General features: G+C 38.9%; 1 protein-coding gene and 1 non-coding gene across 4 annotated transcripts; one reads left to right on the top strand and one right to left on the bottom strand.

Moving 5' to 3' along the window:
• Window positions 1-250: 250 nt before the first annotated feature.
• On the top strand, window positions 251-14,423 carry ZNF571 (zinc finger protein 571). 3 transcript variants are annotated; one of them, XM_036832817.1, is made up of 5 exons: window positions 251-587; window positions 3,648-3,736; window positions 5,497-5,623; window positions 5,898-5,993; window positions 11,499-14,423. In XM_036832817.1, exons 2-5 carry the CDS (start codon window positions 3,728-3,730, stop codon window positions 13,190-13,192), a joined length of 1,926 nt encoding a protein of 641 aa, XP_036688712.1. In that variant the 5' UTR covers window positions 251-587; window positions 3,648-3,727; the 3' UTR covers window positions 13,193-14,423. The 3 variants fall into 3 exon arrangements, with proteins under 3 accessions (XP_036688712.1, XP_036688713.1, XP_036688714.1); XM_036832818.1 differs by lacking the exon at window positions 5,497-5,623; XM_036832819.1 differs by lacking the exons at window positions 251-587; window positions 3,648-3,736; window positions 5,497-5,623; window positions 5,898-5,993 and adding an exon at window positions 6,078-6,138.
• Window positions 14,424-16,762: 2,339 nt separating this feature from the next.
• TRNAR-CCU lies at window positions 16,763-16,835 on the bottom strand. The gene has a single exon. It is a non-coding gene; the product is annotated as a tRNA-Arg (tRNA).
• Window positions 16,836-17,587: the final 752 nt, after the last annotated feature.

A 17,587-nucleotide genomic window follows, 5' to 3' on the forward strand; every position in this document is an offset into this window, starting at 1 on the left:
AGCTCTGGTAACTTCTGGGATTTTCTAGAACCTCTGGGAAGTCACTTGAGTGAAATGAAATAGGTCGGCTCACACCGCAGCAGCGTGAGATCTCGGATTCAAGCAAGGGAACCCCGAGGCGCGCCCGATTCCGGACCACAGGACGTGGCCACTGCCTCTGGATTCTGTTGGATCGGGCCGGGTTCATGTTTAAAACTACATTTCCCGGAGGCCACCGCGTCCCTGCGCCATTTCGTACACTTACTCCGTTACTCCTTGGCTTAAGGATCCAGTCTGTAGCGGTAGGTGAGTGCACTACCTCGCTGGGACCCGCACGCTGCCTTTGGGTTGGAGCATCCAGAAGGAAGTTCTTATAAGGTGCTGGGAATACCGGTGTGCCGGCTGGGGCTTGGTGCTGACAGGAATCGAGACGATCCTGGCTCTGGACTACATATCTCCAACTTCGTAGCACTCAGGTTAATTCCTTACGGAAGTCGGCCTTGCCAGTGCGGAGTGGCTGTGCCCTTCTCCGCTGGTCGTCGGCCGCTTCACTTCGGTTCCTAGCGGCGGAGGCGTGGTGCTATCAGCTGTGTTCCTCTGCGCCGCAGGTATGAGTGTGCACTTGGCGTCGCTCTCCGCCGGCAAAAGCGGCGCTGTGACTTTGGTTCCCGGCCAACGGGAGCAGGGAGATGTTATCATGAACGTTCCACAGTGCTGGGTGTGTGAGTGTGCGCGCGCTTTTGTGGCCGCGTGACGGGCTCACCTGCCGCCTTCTAACGCACTTGGCTGCTGTGCCCCTTTAGTGACTGTGTACTCTCCCGCCGTGAGACAGGGACAGAATCTCTCCAGTTGAGAATCGCGCGGTTCCAGGTGCCGCAGTTCCAGAGAACGAGGCTATTCTGAAGATGCCCCTACAGTGAGAGTTTATGCCCCAGGAAGGCAGAAGACCACCCAAACAGGATGCCCCATTCTACTTTGAGAACCCTATGGGGAAAAACTGATCCCTCTCTCAGCCTGAAGTTGTTGTGGGAATTGGTCCTAAACTGTTTGGTCGGCTCTGGGAAAGGCTTGATATCCTTTGCTTCTTTTTTCTCTGTTCTACTTTTTCCAACAGAAGTATACAGAGGAAAGGAAAAAAATATTGCACAGCTAAAAGTCTCTTCTAAAATATGTTGCCATTTTCTTTCTTCTCTCGAGTTTCTTCTTTTCAAGATGCTGCTACCTCCTGCAACATCTTCCTAAGGAGAAACCTTAGGAGAAACCAGTGACTGTCCTTAGGCATTGCTATCCCTGTGAATCATAGCGCTCCAGGGATGGCCTCACCAGTCTACTCTACTCACCAACCACACCTGCACCTCTCCTTTTCCACCTGATGACAAATCAGCCCTTTCTGGTCTAAGATTTTTGATGAAAGATAACTATACTTTCTGGAGGAAATGTAGACTTTTGTTTTAACTTTGTATGGAAATTTTCAAGCAGGGTAGAAAATAATACGACCCCAATGTGTCCAATGCTCAGCCGTAACTTAACACATTTGCAAATATCCTTATACCTATCCATCCCCCTTTTTCCTTTAGTATTTCAGTGTATTTTAATCACATGTATGCTTATGTAACCAAAAGGACATATTTTAAAATAACAACCATGATGCTATCTCAACTTTAAAAACTAAGTCATTCCATAATATCATATACCCAGTATATATTCAAACTTCCCCAATTCTTTGGAAGATAGATTTTTTTTACAATTGGTTTGTTCAAATCATGATTCAGATAGGTCCACACATTACATTTGGTTGTCAAATCTCTCTTTTTATTAAAATTTTTTTAAAAAATATTTTGGAGGACTGGCATGTGGGATCTTAGTTCCCCAACCAGGGATTGAACCCTGGCCCCCTGCACTGGAAGCGTGGAGTGTTAATCACTGGACCGCCAGGGAAGTCCCTGTCAAATCTCTTAAGTTTCTTTAATCCATAACTCTTTTCTCTATTTTTTGTTTTTATTTTATTTTAATTGTTGCCATTGATTTGTAGAAAAACTAGGTTATTTGTTTATAGAACATTGTGCATTCTCCTTTTGGCTAATTTCTTCCTTGTGGTGTCATATAATTAGTTCCCCTATGCTACATATTTCTGTTAAGGGGTAGTTAGATCTACAGCCTTGATCAGATTCAGATCATATTTTGCCTAAATCACATTTTCAGGCAAAAATAATTCATAGGTCATGTTGTGTACTTCCTGTGATGTCACATCCTGAGGTTTTTTAAAGTCTGGTGTCCCACTTCTGGTGATGCCATGTTGATTGGTGTTCAAGTGCTGTCCACTTAATTCTTCCTTTATAAAATGCCCTCTTCTTCTTTCACCTAAAGCATGCATTCTCAATGGCAGAAGGAAGGGTATTGCCCCCCCGGGGGTGAAACTTGGTTCTTGGCAGGGAGGGGGACAAAACTCTTACTAAATATCATAATGATTTGTGGACACAGTACATAAACACATATACAGTATATCTGTGGTATTAAAATTTCATAGGTAAGTGGTATCAGGAGAAAAGTTGTCTTAAAAGGCTTTGGGGGAACTAATAATGAAAAAAAAGGGTAAGAAACACTGACGTAGAGGTTATAACATCCATTTATGATTGATGCTGAGATCTATTATTTTATTAAGGGTTACATATAGTGAGTTTTTAAAAAAAATTCTCTCAATTCCTTCTGCATTTCTTAGCTGGAGTTCTATAAATAAGAACTTTTCTTCATCAACTATTTGGTTTTCCTAACTTAGCAAATTTCTGAGTAATAGGAGTGTCTTTTGTTATTCGTAATGAACCCCTTTTGATCACACCTGAATTTATGCTAATGAGGTGGCTTGGAATGTGGCCCCTAGATAGCTTCAGGATGGAGCTGATCACCAGAAAGACCAAATGATTAGAGGGTTGGAACTTTCCAACCCACCCACTGACCTGACCTCCAGGAAAGGGGAGGGTGGGACTGGTTAAGCCCTATAAAAACTCTCGAACTAGATTTGATGAGCCTCTGGGTTAGTGAACACCTTGAGGTGCTTTGAAGGTGGCAATCCCAAAGAGAGCACTGGAAACTCCAAGCTCCCCCTCCGCCATACCTTGCCCTATGCATCTTTTCCACATGGCTGCTCCTAAATTGTATCCATTATAATAAATTGGTAAACATAAGTGAAGTGCTTTCCTGAGTTCTGTGAGCCATCCTAGCAAAGTATAGAACCTTAGGAGGGGATTGTAGGAGCCCCCAATTTATAGCTGGTTGGTCAGAAATACAGTGGCCTGGGATTTGCGATTGGCTTCTGAAGTCAGGAGCAGTCTTGTGGGCCTGAGCCTTTAAGCATGGGAGCGAAGCATCTCACTTAGAATGTGGGCCCTGGGGAAGCGCTGCTCCCCAGGGCTCCCTGGGTACTCCCCTATCCTAGAGATGTAAGATGCCCATGGAAACTGGCACCCTCTGGGGTCCTGTTCAGCATCATGGGGATTAAGGAAAAGTCTGGCCTGAATTCCCTCTGCTCTATCTGGATTCCACTGGATTTGTAAGAGGGCTGAGATTTTCCCAAACTTCCCTCAAAGAGGGGAAATAAAGGTAGTTCCAAGGTGCTCATTTTGTGGGCTCTGAGGCAAGCTTGTTCTCATGGCTTTGTTTTCTTTCTCCAGCCCTGCTCTCCTCTTAGGACTCTGCACATCTCCAGGAGAGGAACCCAGAAAGTTGATCAGTTCTGACAGTTCTCAAAACCATGCCTCACGTGAGTTGCTGTTTCTTCTTTCCTCCCTGAAGTGCAATCATTTTGTTGGGTTATATGAACACCAGATATGTTTATTCCCATATTTTCTGTGTTGCTTAGTCCTGTAAAGGAACTGCTCTCAAATTTCTCCCATTCCAGTGAGTGATCGTAGCAAAGAGCTTCATTCTTCTCTAAATGTTTTTCCCTGCACCAGATGGTATTCTGCCAGGAGCCATGAGGAAGCAGAAATATCTCCCGTTAAGAGTAGTATTAGCACAGTGGTTTAGTGAGGTAGTTAAATGAGACACATGACAGACTTTCATCTCTACAAACCTCAGTTTTCCACTTGGAAATGACAACATTTCTGCTGGTTGTTCCCAATCTCAGTGTGTGGTGAGATTTTTTTGTGAGGCTTTTGAAATTGGTTGGGGAACTGAGTCCTGAGAAGAAAGAGATCTTGCCTCTTGTACAGTTTCATGATGCTGCTGTAACAAATTACTACAAACTTAGTGACTTAAACACAAACTTACTGTCATACTTCTGGAGGTTGGAATCTGAAATCAGTCTTATAGGGCTAAAATCAAGGTGTTGGTAGATCTGTGTTCCTTCTGGAGGTTCCAGAGGAAAATCTATTTTCTTGCATTTCCAGCTGCTAGAGGCTGCTCACATTCCTTGGCTCAAGGGTCCCCTCCATTTTCAGAGCCAGCAATCACATCATTCTGAGCTCTGCTTTCATTATCACATCTCCTTCTTTGACTCTTCTGCCTCCCTCTATCACTTAAAATACCCTTGTGATCCCATTGGGCCCAACCAGAAAATCCAGGATAATCTCCCCAAGATTCTTAATTTAATCACATCTACAAAGTCCCATTTGCCATGTAAGGTAACATACTCACAGGTTCCAGGGATTAAGATATGGACATCTTTGTGGGGTCATTAGTCTATCTACCACATCCCTCTTGCCAAGAAACCAATGAGAGGCAAGGCTTACCTTGGAGTTGGCCAGAATGTGTCAGAGTGATGCCTGTGTGCACCTAGACTGGCATCCATCAGCCTGCTGTAGCCTAGGAACACAGAAAGTGGGAGCAAATAAAATCTGCCAGATGTATACTCTTTTGAGAATTTTAGATTCCTAGAGGTAAAGACATTAAAGAACATTAAAGACATTAAAGAATTTGTTTTAAATACTCCCAAATAAGCAGATCATTACATCCATAAAATGAAAATACTGTATGTCCATTATATTTGGTGACATAATATAGTGACTTAATGAACTTGAATCTTCAAAAAGATTCTAAGTTATATCCAAATTCTATGTTCCAGTCCAGAGATTTGTTAAAAAATTGTTTGGAAAGATTTCATCAATTTGGTTTATCCTTTTCTTTAAAGAGAGAAGATAATTTTGGAAAGAACCCATTAGTTGAGAATTTATTTATTATTTATTGAGAATTAGAAAGCTTAAAGTGCTGTGTGATTGCATACAATATTTCATTTAATTGGGAAACTGCAATCATCTGACCTTTTGTATTCCCAGACCTTTCTGGATAATGGAATTGTCCTAGTATACATAGGAAGTTTTGTCTGCGGCAATAGCAGTGATCAAGGATCATGTTGACACTACAGTTCAGGCACCCAATTTCCTTCAATGTTACAGGTGTTCGGCCATGGCATATTGTTTATTATATCACCCCCTTCCTTCAATGCCCTCCTCCTTCTTACCTCATTTCACCTCAAAATCATCATCATATTTTCACAAATAATGAATGGATTTGTTGTTTCAGTGGTTGGTAACTTTCAGGGATGTGGCCATCAACTTCTCTCAGGAGGAATGGGAATGCCTTGACCCCATTCAGCGGGATTTGTACAGGGAGGTCATGGTGGAGAACTACAGCCACCTGATCTCACTGGGTAAGATCATTTTACACAGTTTTCAGAATTTGTCTCCCATACTTTCTGCCTCCTTCATTGTGAATTTCTGATTTCTATTCCCTAAGGAAATGTTTGAGTTTTTTAAAAGTAGAAGTAGATAGCCCCACTGTGTACCTTTTTATTTCTCACCCTTCGGACCTTCACATCTTCCTTCATCACTTCCTGTCAATTTCTCTTCTTTGATGACCAATGGACTGGATTTGAATCTGGGACTCTTCATCCCATGACCATGTCCCATTTCTTTTCTTTTAAGCTGGATGTTCGATCCCTAAGCCAGACGTGTTTTCCTTACTGGAGCGAGGGAAGGAGCCCTGGATGGTGGTGAGAGCCATGACAAGATGGAGCTCAGGTGAATAAGAGCTGGCCACGCAGGATCAGCTATTGCTGATAATAATACAGCTGCTTTATGAAGTGACAACACTTTGCGATGTTTGTGTGAAGCTCCCTTCAAAGGCCTGTGGAAAGAAGACCTGAGACCTAGGGAGAGCAGGAAGGTGATATCGACATGAGTTCCCAAAGGAACTTCCTTTCCAACTCCCATTTACTGCTCTTCCTCCTACATTCACCCCACCCTTTTTAAAAAATTAATTAATTAATTTATTTATTTATTTATCACTTTTGGCTGCGTTGGGTGTTCGTTGCTGCACGCGGGCTTTCTCTAGTTGCGGTGAGTGGGGGCTACTCTTCATTGCGGTGTGCAGGCTTCTCATTGCAGTGGCTTCTCTTGTTGCAGAGCACGTGCTCTAGGCGCCCAGGCTTCCGTAGTTGTGGCGCCCTGGCTTAGTTGCTCTGCGGCATGTGGGATCTTCCCAGACCAGGGCTCGAACCCGTGTCCCCTGCATTAGCAGGCGGATTCTTAACCACTGTGCCACCAGGGATGTCCCCCCCTTTTGCTTTAATGAGGAAACTACCTTTGGTTTCTTCCAAGACAGTCCTTTTTTCTATTTCTTGATTGAGTTTTTTCCCAGTTGTTCTTTTTTATTTAGCTAGGTATCTCCAACCAGCAAACGTTTGTTGAGAGCTTATTGTGTTCTTAGATTAGGATGGGCAGGGATGATATCTCAGAGGAGGTAACGTTTGAACTGAGACTGGAAAGAAATTAGCTGTGTAAAAATAAGGCAAGTGTGTGTTCAGGCAGAGAGAACAGAAGTGCAAAGGCCCTGAGGAGAGGCTGAGCTTCCTTTATTTGAGGATCAGCAAGAAGGTCAGTGTGGCTAGAACAGAGTGAGTGAAAGTGGAAATTAGAGATGAGGTCAGAGAAATAGGCAGAGATCAGATCATATGAGGCCTTGTAGGCCATTTCAAGGAGTGAGGTTTTATCCTAGGTATGATAGGGAGCCCTTGGAGACTTTTGTGCAGATGAGTAGGGGATTATTGTTTAAAGATCACTCTGGGTGTTATGTGTAGGAAGATGGTAAGAATGGAAGCAGAAGACCAGTTAGAGGACTGGTTCAAGAGTCTATATTAGAGATAATAGTGGCTTGGAATGGGGTTTAATATGTGGAGGTGATGAGAATGGGTTATATTCTGGTTATATTTTGATGGTAGGATTAATAGGATTTGCTGAAGGATTGGAAATAGAAAGAGGCATCAGAATTTGGAAGCCTGCAGATGGAAGTCAAGAGTTACGCATTTGAGATGCCCATTAGATATCTCCATAGAGAAGTTAGACACACATTTGAAAGCCTGCAGGAGGGTAGTCAGGACTGAAGAGATAAATATAGGATTAATCTCTGTATGATGGGACGAGATGAGATTATGGAGGGATTGGTTTAGATGGAAAGCAAGGTAAATAAAGTCCAAGGGCTAAACCATGGGGCATTCCAACATTTAGTTGGGAAGAGGAAAATGATCCAGCAAAGGAAATTGAGGAGCTTCCTGAATAACATGTGATCTAGGAAGTAATTGGGAATTCAGTGTACTGGAAGCCACGACAAACACAAGGAGAGAGTGGTTAACTGTGAAAGATACTGCTAAGAGCTCAAGTAAGATGAAGGCTAAGAACTGACTATTGGATTTGGCAAGATGAAGGATATTGGTGACCCTGACAAAGTAGGTTTGGAAATGAGAGGAACAAAAACCTGATTGTAGAGGATTAAAAAGAGAATGAAGAAGAAATAAGTCAACAGTAAAAACTACAGTGGGATAGTGAGTTAACTCACCAGGCAGTGTGGAAGGCCCATTTGAGGAGCTCTCAAAGGTACAAACAGAGTTTTTAAATGCTTTAGAAGTTTTAAATAACAGTATTATAATAGTGAGGAAAAAGAAGTATGATATAATAATGAGGAAAAAGAAGTTTGATTCAAGTTTGTATATGTAACTACATAAAAGTGCAGGGAAAAAACCTGGAAGTAAATACAGCAAAATGTTAGTTATGAGGGGAGTAAAGTGGAATACAAAGTATAGACAGGAAGTACAGACAACTCTTTTGAGAAGTTTTGCCAGGAAGGAGTACAGTAAATGGATAGGAGCTGCAAAGTGAACCAAAGAATCAAAGGAGAGGTTGTTTTGTTTTGATTTCAAAGGAGAGTCTTTAAGATGGAGATAAATAATAGAGAGATGGTATAAGGTAAATGAAATATGGGTGGTAGTGGTCAAAAGGATGATTGCTCGAAACTGAACTTTTAGAGGTGTTGTGATTATTGGTAACAATAAGGTCTATTATATCTGCTATGGGAGAGGGTAGGTGGAATGAAGTGAAGGAAAACAGTGTTTCAGGGGAAGCAGTGTGCTCAAGGTTTCAATCAGAGCAAGAAGGTGAAGAGGATAATCAGAAGGGAGGCTGAGATTAGAGTACTTCTGGAAAGTATACTGTGAGTTCCAGAAGGTCTGTTGGTTAGCATGCAGTAGAACATTGGGTCATAACAGAGGATGTCCAGACCTGGATTGGGATGAGAGTCTTAGTGATGACCAAGGACCCAGGAAGCCAGGGCTTTTCAGAGGTAATTGGATACCCAGAGATGTCAAGCATTACAGGATTGGTCCTGAGTGGTCTCTTTGGGGAAGGTGGGTGCTTATTTCTGTTACAAACTAAGAGTGATGGGACTGTCACACTAAGAGTTTATGGAAATCAAGACCTCCCAGGAGAAACCAGCCTTAATAGCAGGATGTGGAGGTCTTACCAGCACCAAAAGCTATGGGGGCCTTTCTTTTAGGCTGCAGTGAGTGGAGTGGTTGTCTTAATAGAAGAAAGAATTGTAGGTGCAGTGTTGCTAGAAGTCTGGGTTTGGGAAAGGCTTTTCAGGAATTGCAAAGGTCTGTGACATTTCAGATGAGCCCTGAAAGGATGGAAAGCCAGTAGGGAGGCTGAGGGTAGAGGGAAGAGCATTCCTAGCAGAGGGAACAATGTACTGAAGGCTATAAGAGGATAGAGCCTGGTGTATATGAGATATTCAAAGAAGACCCTTGTAGTTGGAGCCTAGTAAGGGAGAGGTACCAGGTGTGAGTTTGGAGAAGCTGGCAGAAGCCAGGCCAGGCAGCACCTTCTAGGGGTTATGAAATGACCTGATAGGCTGTGAGCAGCATTTGTTTTTTGTTTGTTTGTTTTTAACATCTTTATTGAATGTGAGCAGCATTTGTTTTTATTTTTTGGTTTAGTTTTGTTTCATAAATAAAATAAAACAGAAGAGAAAATAAAATAAAATATTAGAATGCATCACATGTAAAAAAGATAATTTCATGACCTATTTGTCTTGTTTATGTTTGTGCATGTGTACTCACAATATAACATGCATAATAATATAACATGCATTTCTTATTGTGAGGTTGCAGTCAAAAGCAGTTTGAAAAATGCTACTAACAAGTTTGAATTTTATCCCAAAAGCATTTGCAAGCTTATGAAGAATCTTATATAGGACAGTGACATAATGTGATTTACACATTTAATATATTACTCTGACTGCCAGATGGAGATTAGAAGGATGGGTCTCATGACGTTACTGAGTAGGTTATTGTCGTGGTTCAAATGAGAGTTGCTTTGGGCGTCCTCGGAGTGTTGGCTGTGGTGTTGGGGATAAGGAAACAGATTCAAGAGCTATTTAGGAGATAGACTCAGTAGGACTCGAGGGGGTAAGAGTGAAAGGGGCCTTTCAATATGCCTTCTGCTTTTCAGACTCCATTTTGTTGTCTTCAGCCATCACCCCTTTTGCAGTTTTCCCAGTTATTCTTGCATTGATTTAATGACAATAAAAAGAACTACTTACTTGAGTACCTTTTCATACATACTCCTCACCCTCAGAAAGGTTTTAAGATTTGGGTATTCTTATCTTCACTTTCTTTATCCCACTAGGTTGTCATTTAGCACCTTACCCTGTGTGGTCTCACAGTGCTTCCCACCCCAGAATCATTAGATTTATATTTCTTCCCATTTTTATTATCATGTTACTATAACATGGAGAGCAGTTTGGAATCTAAACTGGATTTATCTGGTCCCTTACACTGTTCCGTTAATCACCATATTCCAGTTGGTTTCTTTCCTACTGTCTTGTAAACCATATTGTGCTTCTCTGACAGAAAGTAGAAGCCAGATACTCTCATCCCAGTACATTTTGCTGACGAGTTGGTGTTAAATTGAGCCGTGTGGGGGTTTTTGTTTACAGTTTGCAGTTTCATTGTACTTTACTGTTTACAGTTTCATTGTACTTTACAGTTTACAGTTTCATTGTACTTTACAGTTTGCAGTTTCGTTGTACTTTACAGTTTACAGTTTCATTGTACTTTTTAGCAAAAGCACGTTTTCCTCAGATTTCTGACTGTTATTTCTAAAAGACCATTTGAACTTGAATTTACTGATATATGTTTATTTTCTTTCCCACTACCATCCTCTGTTACACTCTACAGCCTATATGCAGTGTTGCCAGAGTGTGCCTGGGGCTCCAGTCACAGTGGATAGTGTTCTTCTACATTTGAAAATTTACACCCATCTCTCAACTTTGTTCAGAATAACATAAAATTTTCTTTAGTGTATGAAGTTGTCACTATTTCTAGAACATTATAGAACCTTATGCTTTTCTGGGAAATATGAGAACATTTGGCCTTGAGTAGAAGATACTGGAAACAAAGACCTGAAAAAATACATGAAGGGAAAAAGAAAACACTGTGTTTGCTTTCTATGTTCTGGGGAATAGCTATAAAGAGGCGTATTTTTCCTACACTTGAAGCTTGAGGAATAGGAGGATCAACATAAATAAAGAAAATGTAATTCTAGAATTGCAAAGATTGAAACAAGAATGAAGAAGAAGGTGCAGATATAGAGAATAAGGACATGGCATGGACCCAATTAGAGTTTTCAGTGATAGTCTTTCTGAGCAGCTGGCATTTAAGTTAGTATGTTTTAGATGAAAAGAAACTGGCCTTGCAGAGAGCATTCGTGGCAGATGGAACAGCATGTGAGGGAGTCTAAAATGCATAAGAATTTGATAAGAGGCTATTACAGTGAGAGATGGGTGGCTTGGCCTAATGTGGTTGTAGTGGATGTGGTCAGATATTTGATAAATTTTGACAGGAGAGCTAATAGGATTTGTTGATAGATTGGCTATCCACCCAGGCATTTGTTTGTTTATTTCCAGGGGTGTTTTTGTGGTAATTTTATAAGCTTCCTTGGTGATTCTAATCCACTCCAAAGTTTGAGAACCACTGACTTAATCTGTTTTCTTAATTAATTTTCCCCCTATAAATTCCCCTCATTCTATGTTCTCTCCTTGTGCCTTTTTTTAAATTGCACAAAATTTTTATCAATGTTTAAGCCATTCTGTTCTTATGAGAATTATCATTTTATCTGCCATTTTTACCTTAGAAGGTTTATTTTTTCTTACAAACAAAAACAGCAGGAATTTGCTTTCTTGTTATTTTACAGACTTGGAATACAGCTGTGAGACCAAAAAGTTATGTCCAGAAAAGGGAACTTATGAAATGGAATCACTGCAATGGGAGAATATGAGGAAACCTATCAGCCATAACCTTGAGTACAATGATCTTGGAGAAAATACAGAGTGCAAAGGCAAGTTTGAGGATCAACAGAGAAGTCAGGAAAGACCATACATGCACATGAAAATTACCTGTAAAGAAGAGGCCACTCAAAGCCATTCCATGTCCCCTATTCTTCATCAGATAAATCCTACCAAGGAAAAATTGTACAAATGTAAAGAATGTAAACAAGCTTTCAGCTACTTGTCATGCCGTATTCAACATAAGAAAAGTCATAATAAAGAAAAACACTCTGACGTTAAGAAATGTAGGAAGATCTTCAGCAAAAAGCCAACCTATATTCAACATCAGAGGATTCAGAATGGTGAGAAACCTTATGAGTGTATGGAATGTGGAAAGGCCTTTGGTCGTAGTTCTGATCTGATTCAACATCAGAAAATTCATACTAATGAAAAACCTTATCAATGTAAAGCATGTGGGAAGGCCTTTATTCGTGGTTCACAACTCACTGAACATCAGAGAGTTCATACAGGAGAGAAACCATATGAATGTAAGAAATGTGGAAAAGCCTTTAGTTATTGTTCACAATATACACTCCATCAGAGAATTCATAGTGGTGAAAAACCTTATGAATGTAAGGAATGTGGGAAGGCCTTTATTCTTGGCTCTCAGCTTACTTACCATCAGAGAATTCATAGTGGTGAGAAACCCTATGAGTGTAAGGAATGTGGAAAGGCTTTTATTCTTGGTTCACACCTTACTTATCATCAAAGAGTTCATACTGGTGAAAAGCCTTACAGATGTAAAGAATGTGGGAAGGCCTTTTTATGTGCCTCCCAACTTAATGAACATCAGAGAATTCACACAGGTGAGAAACCCTATGAATGTAAAGAATGTGGAAAGGCCTTTTCTCGTGGCTCACAACTTACTTATCATCTGAGAGTTCATACAGGTGAGAGACCCTATAAGTGCAAAGAATGTGGGAAAACCTTTATTTCTAATTCTAATCTTACTCAACATCAGAGAATTCATACAGGTGAGAAACCTTACAAATGTAAGGACTGTGGAAAGGCCTTTATTTGTGGCAAACAACTTAGTGAACATCAGAGAATTCATACAGGTGAGAAACCCTTTGAATGTAAGGAATGTGGAAAGACCTTTATTCGTGGTGCATATCTTACTCAACATGAGAAAATTCATGGTGAGAAGCATTATGAATGTAAGGAATGTGGGAAGACCTTTTTTCGTACCACACAACTTACATATCATCAGAGAATTCATACAGGTGAAAAACCCTACAAATGTAAGGAATGTGACAAAGCTTTTATTTATGGCTCACAACTTAGTGAACACCAGAGAATTCATAGAGGTGAAAAACCCTATGAATGTAAGCAATGTGGGAAGGCCTTTATTCGTGGTTCACACCTTACTGAACATCTAAGAACTCATAATGGTGAGAAACCCTATGAATGTAAGGAATGTGGGAAGGCCTTTAGTCGTGGCTCAGAACTTACTCTACATCAAAGGATCCATACTGGTGAGCAACCCTATGCATGCATCCAGTGTGGTAAAGACTTTAGACGTCATTCACAACTTATTCAACATATGAGGCTTCATAATTGAGAAAGCTTTATATATGATTTAATATAAGAAAGCCTTCACCCATCTTCAGCAGCTCTGGAATATTAGAGAACTCATATTATGTTTGTAATGAATATAGGACATCCTTTTGATTGTGTTCAAAATCAACTCATTTTTAGAAGGCTTATATTAACTTCATGAATGCAGAAATAAATGACTTCTGGAACCCATTAAACATTTTTAAAAATCTCTATAACCCTGGAATGTAATGCTGAATTATATCCTTTATTGAGCACCATCTCTATTTTAATATTTCCTAACTGTGAAATTGGATAGGTTACTTAACTTCTCTGTGCCTCCATTTCTTTATGTGTAAAATACTATAATGGTATAATAATGATCAAATTGTAAGTGATTAAACACATGTAACTCCCTTTGGACAGTATCTGATACTCAGTGTTATTATCGTTATTATTATTATCATTATCATGATTATTATCATCATTATTAATGCTATTAGAGAAGTCAAATGGTGGAATATTTTATAAGTGCCATAGAGAGATGTAAACATTCTATTACCATCTATCCCCTTTTGAACCCAAATAATTTATTCTATGACAAGAGCTTTAGAACATAATAAGAGTATGAAGGCCTCTATTTTAGAGCTCATAAATTTTGCTGCACCAGAAAATTCATACTGGAAAGAAACTCTATGGAAGAAATTTCTTTACGGTTGTAGAGCTTTTTTATAAAATCAAGGAGAGGTGATTTTTCTACAACAAATTACAAAAGCAGAAGTCATTTTCCACATTTTCTAATTACTACTTTAAGGATAAAAGAATTTACCAACAAAATGATAGCCAAGTTAATGCCATTAAAAAAAACCTATAAAATATTGTCTTAAATGAGAAATCAAAGCAAAATTTACCAACTACAGTTTTTCCTCATTATCTGAACCTAATCTATTCCTGATAACATGATGAACAGTAAATTTTCTGATGCCCAAACTTCAGAGCCTACCTACATCCCATTACTTCAAATGGGAAAAATAATGTTTCCAACCCATTCAAGTACCCTAACCAATTTTCCCAAACATAATTTAAATTCAAGTTAAACCACTTACATGACTTCTCTCAGGGATTTCTGAATAATATAAAACATTTAAAACCCAGTTAACAAGTAATTAATTAGCAGACATGTTTGTGCATGCAATTATTTTGAACATTATAAAGTATGAATTATGTTTTTCTTCTACAATTCAAGGAACAGATACTATGACGATATATAATGAAATGTATTAGTACATAATGGAAATAAATAACAATTAGTAAAATAAAAGAAAATAATAATAAAAGTAAAATAAAAGACATTGATAGAAGAATTGATACAAAATTTCCCAAGACAATACTTTTCCATATGCGAGGCACTCTGCTGTTTTCTATTACATAGTCTGTAATGAACACTGCAGCCCACTTAGTTGTCTTCACAACTTAATATTGTTCATTATCCCCACTCTAAAAAAGACTGGTTTTACATATATATTACAAAATTATAATCTAAATGTTAATCCACCATTTTTTAAACAACAACAAAAAGATAAGTGTGATTGAGAACCATTAGAACACTCTGAATCATTAGTGTAACCACGGTGATGCCAATGCAGTCATGCATTCTCCGCTCAGATTAGACAAACTGTGCCATCATTGGTCAGTTGTTTACAATTCAGGGACTACCATTATTGCCCAACTAAATTTAAAGAAAATGTAAATAATGGAATGTAAGTAGAATGTTATGTGCTACAATGATAATAAGTTATTGATAATACCTCTGACAAGTAATATATATGCATGTTAGCAGCCTTTTGTAGAAAATACCCAGAACCAGATTTTCCTAAGATACATTCAAGAAATAATAATCTCCAAAATACCTTTGGAGATGAAGTGTTCTGCCTCATTGCATATAAGGCCATGCATAACCAAATTTTCTTATTGGCTTAATGAATTCCACTTTGAACAAGCCAAATTAAAAAATTGTAAGAAGTCCCGCAATAAAGAAAATATTACCTTGTTTCACCCATTGTTTCCCAGTCCTGACCATGAATCCCTTCTATTCCATAATACTTAATATTTTGTGTTGTGAACACACTTCGAGAAATCTATTCTTGACCAAAAGGAATAATTATAAGAGGAAATTTAAGGCATAATTGCAGTTATTTAAATTTAGTGGGTGGCATAATGCTTTTCTGTTCTACAATCAGTCACTAACCTATACAGGGACAATCCTTCTAGCTTAAATTTTCACAATCGTTTCCCTACTCTGTCATCTTAGATCAATTTAGTAAGGTTTTTATTCTTGATGCTGTTGTTACAAGATTGTTTAACAGGAGAAACTTGAATGAATGCTAATTATCTCAGCACTGTTATGTTTATTTCATAAATCAAATTTTAAAACTTAGGGTTTACCTTTTAAGGTAGTGGGAGGGGATAGGAATATACACTAATCAAAGGATTATTAAAGACAAATGGAAGTCGTGGCTGCAATACTGGTTTAGTTGCTACTTTAAGATATATTGATACCATCATAACTGTTCAAAATTAAACTTTATTTCCCTTACATGCATATAATTCTTTTCAAAAGTCATTACATTCCTCTTACAACATTCCATATTAAAGTTTACGCCATACCAAAGAAATAGTGCAAAAAATTAAAAAATAGCTGAGTAATATTCCATTGTATATATGTGCCACATCTTCTTTATTACTCAGCTATAAAAAGAAACGAAATTGAGTTATTTGTAGTGAGGTGGATGGAGTTAGAGTCTGTCATACAGAGTGAAGTAAGTCAGAAAGAGAAAAACAAATACAGTATGCTAACACATATATATGGAATCTAAGGGGAAAAAAAAAAGGTCATGAAGAACCTAGTGGTAAGACGGGAATAAAGACACAGACCTACTAGAGAATGGACTTGAGGATATGGGGAGGGGGAAGGGTAAGCTGTGACAAAGTGAGAGAGTGGCATGGACATATATACACTACCAAACGTAAAATAGATAGCTAGTGGGAAGCAGCCGCATAGCACAGGGAGATCAGCTCGGTGCTTTGTGATCACCTAGAGGGGTGGGATAGGGAGGGTGGGAGGGAGGGAGATGCAAGAGGGAAGAGATATGGGAACATATGTATATGTATAACTGATTCACTTGGTTATAAAGCAGAAACTAACACACCATTGTAAAGCAATTATACTCCAATAAAGATGTTAAAATAAATAAATAAAAATTAAAAAATAAATCACCTTCACTATCTCCCAACCATCTACTGTTAAAACTTTGGTTTTTATTTTTTGTTGTTTCCTTCTGTTTTCAAATATGGTCCACAGCTGAATGTAATAAGAGTATGTTTTAATGGGATAAGTACCCATTTATCTGTAACTTGCTTTATTTTGTTTAAACTTAAAAAAAAATATTTATTTATTTATTTATTTGGTTGCACCAGGTCTTAGTTGCAGCAGGTGGGCTCCCTAGTTGCGGCTCACTGGCTCCTTAGTTGCGGCATGTGGGTTCCTTAGTTGCGGCATGCAAACTCTTAGTTGCAGCATGCATGTGGGATCTAGTTCCCTGACCAGGGATCGAACCTGGGCCCCCTGCATTAGGAGCGCAGAGTCTTATCCACTGCACCACCAGGGAAGTCCCTCTTTAAACTTTTTATTGTAGAAAATTTCCAATGTATACCAAAATAGAATAGTAAAATGAACAGCTGTGAACTTACCACATATTTTTAATTATCACCCATTTTTTGCCTTTCTTGTTTCATCTTCCAAATATTTTTGGCTAGGATATTTTAAAGCCAAGCCAGTATATTATGTCATTTGCCCTCTACATATTTCAGTGTGTATCTTGAACAACTGACTCATTTTACAAATTTTATTAATTATAGTTGGTTTATTTGAGTAGGATTTAAATGAGGTCTGCACATTGCATTTGGTTGGTATGTCTCTTGTGCACTGTGCTTTTCTTATTTAAAATGCCTACAATAAAACAGGAACATTGTAACAGCAATGCCATGATATATCCTACCCATTCCCCCCAAGCTGGGTATTCAGGTTCTTTCTTTCTTTTTTTTGTTTGTTTGTTTTCAGTGTACAACCAAGAGATTTTTTAATTCATGGTCATTTGTGGGGTTTTTTTGTTTGTTTTTTGTTTTATGGTGTGTGTGTGGTTTTTTTTTTTATTGGAGTATAGTTGCTTTACACTGCTGTGTCAGTTTCTTCTATACAGCAAAGTGAATCAGCCATGCATATACATATATCCCCTCTTTTTTGGATTTCCTTCCCATTTCTAGGTCACCACAGAGCACTGAGTAGTATTCCCTGTGCTATACAGTAGGTTCTCATTAGTTATCTATTTTATACATAGTAGTGTATATATATCAATCCCAA

The sequence above is a fragment of the Balaenoptera musculus genome, chromosome 19 (genome assembly GCF_009873245.2).
Source record: "Balaenoptera musculus isolate JJ_BM4_2016_0621 chromosome 19, mBalMus1.pri.v3, whole genome shotgun sequence".
Lineage (NCBI taxonomy): Eukaryota > Metazoa > Chordata > Mammalia > Artiodactyla > Balaenopteridae > Balaenoptera > Balaenoptera musculus.

Bases quoted from the DNA above. Each gene is read 5' to 3' on its own strand.
- ZNF571 (XM_036832817.1), top strand. The intron at 5,624-5,897 runs GTAAGATCATTT...TTTTCTTTTAAG, and splicing joins CAGCCACCTGATCTCACTGG to CTGGATGTTCGATCCCTAAG. The intron at 5,994-11,498 runs GTGAATAAGAGC...GTTATTTTACAG, and splicing joins CATGACAAGATGGAGCTCAG to ACTTGGAATACAGCTGTGAG.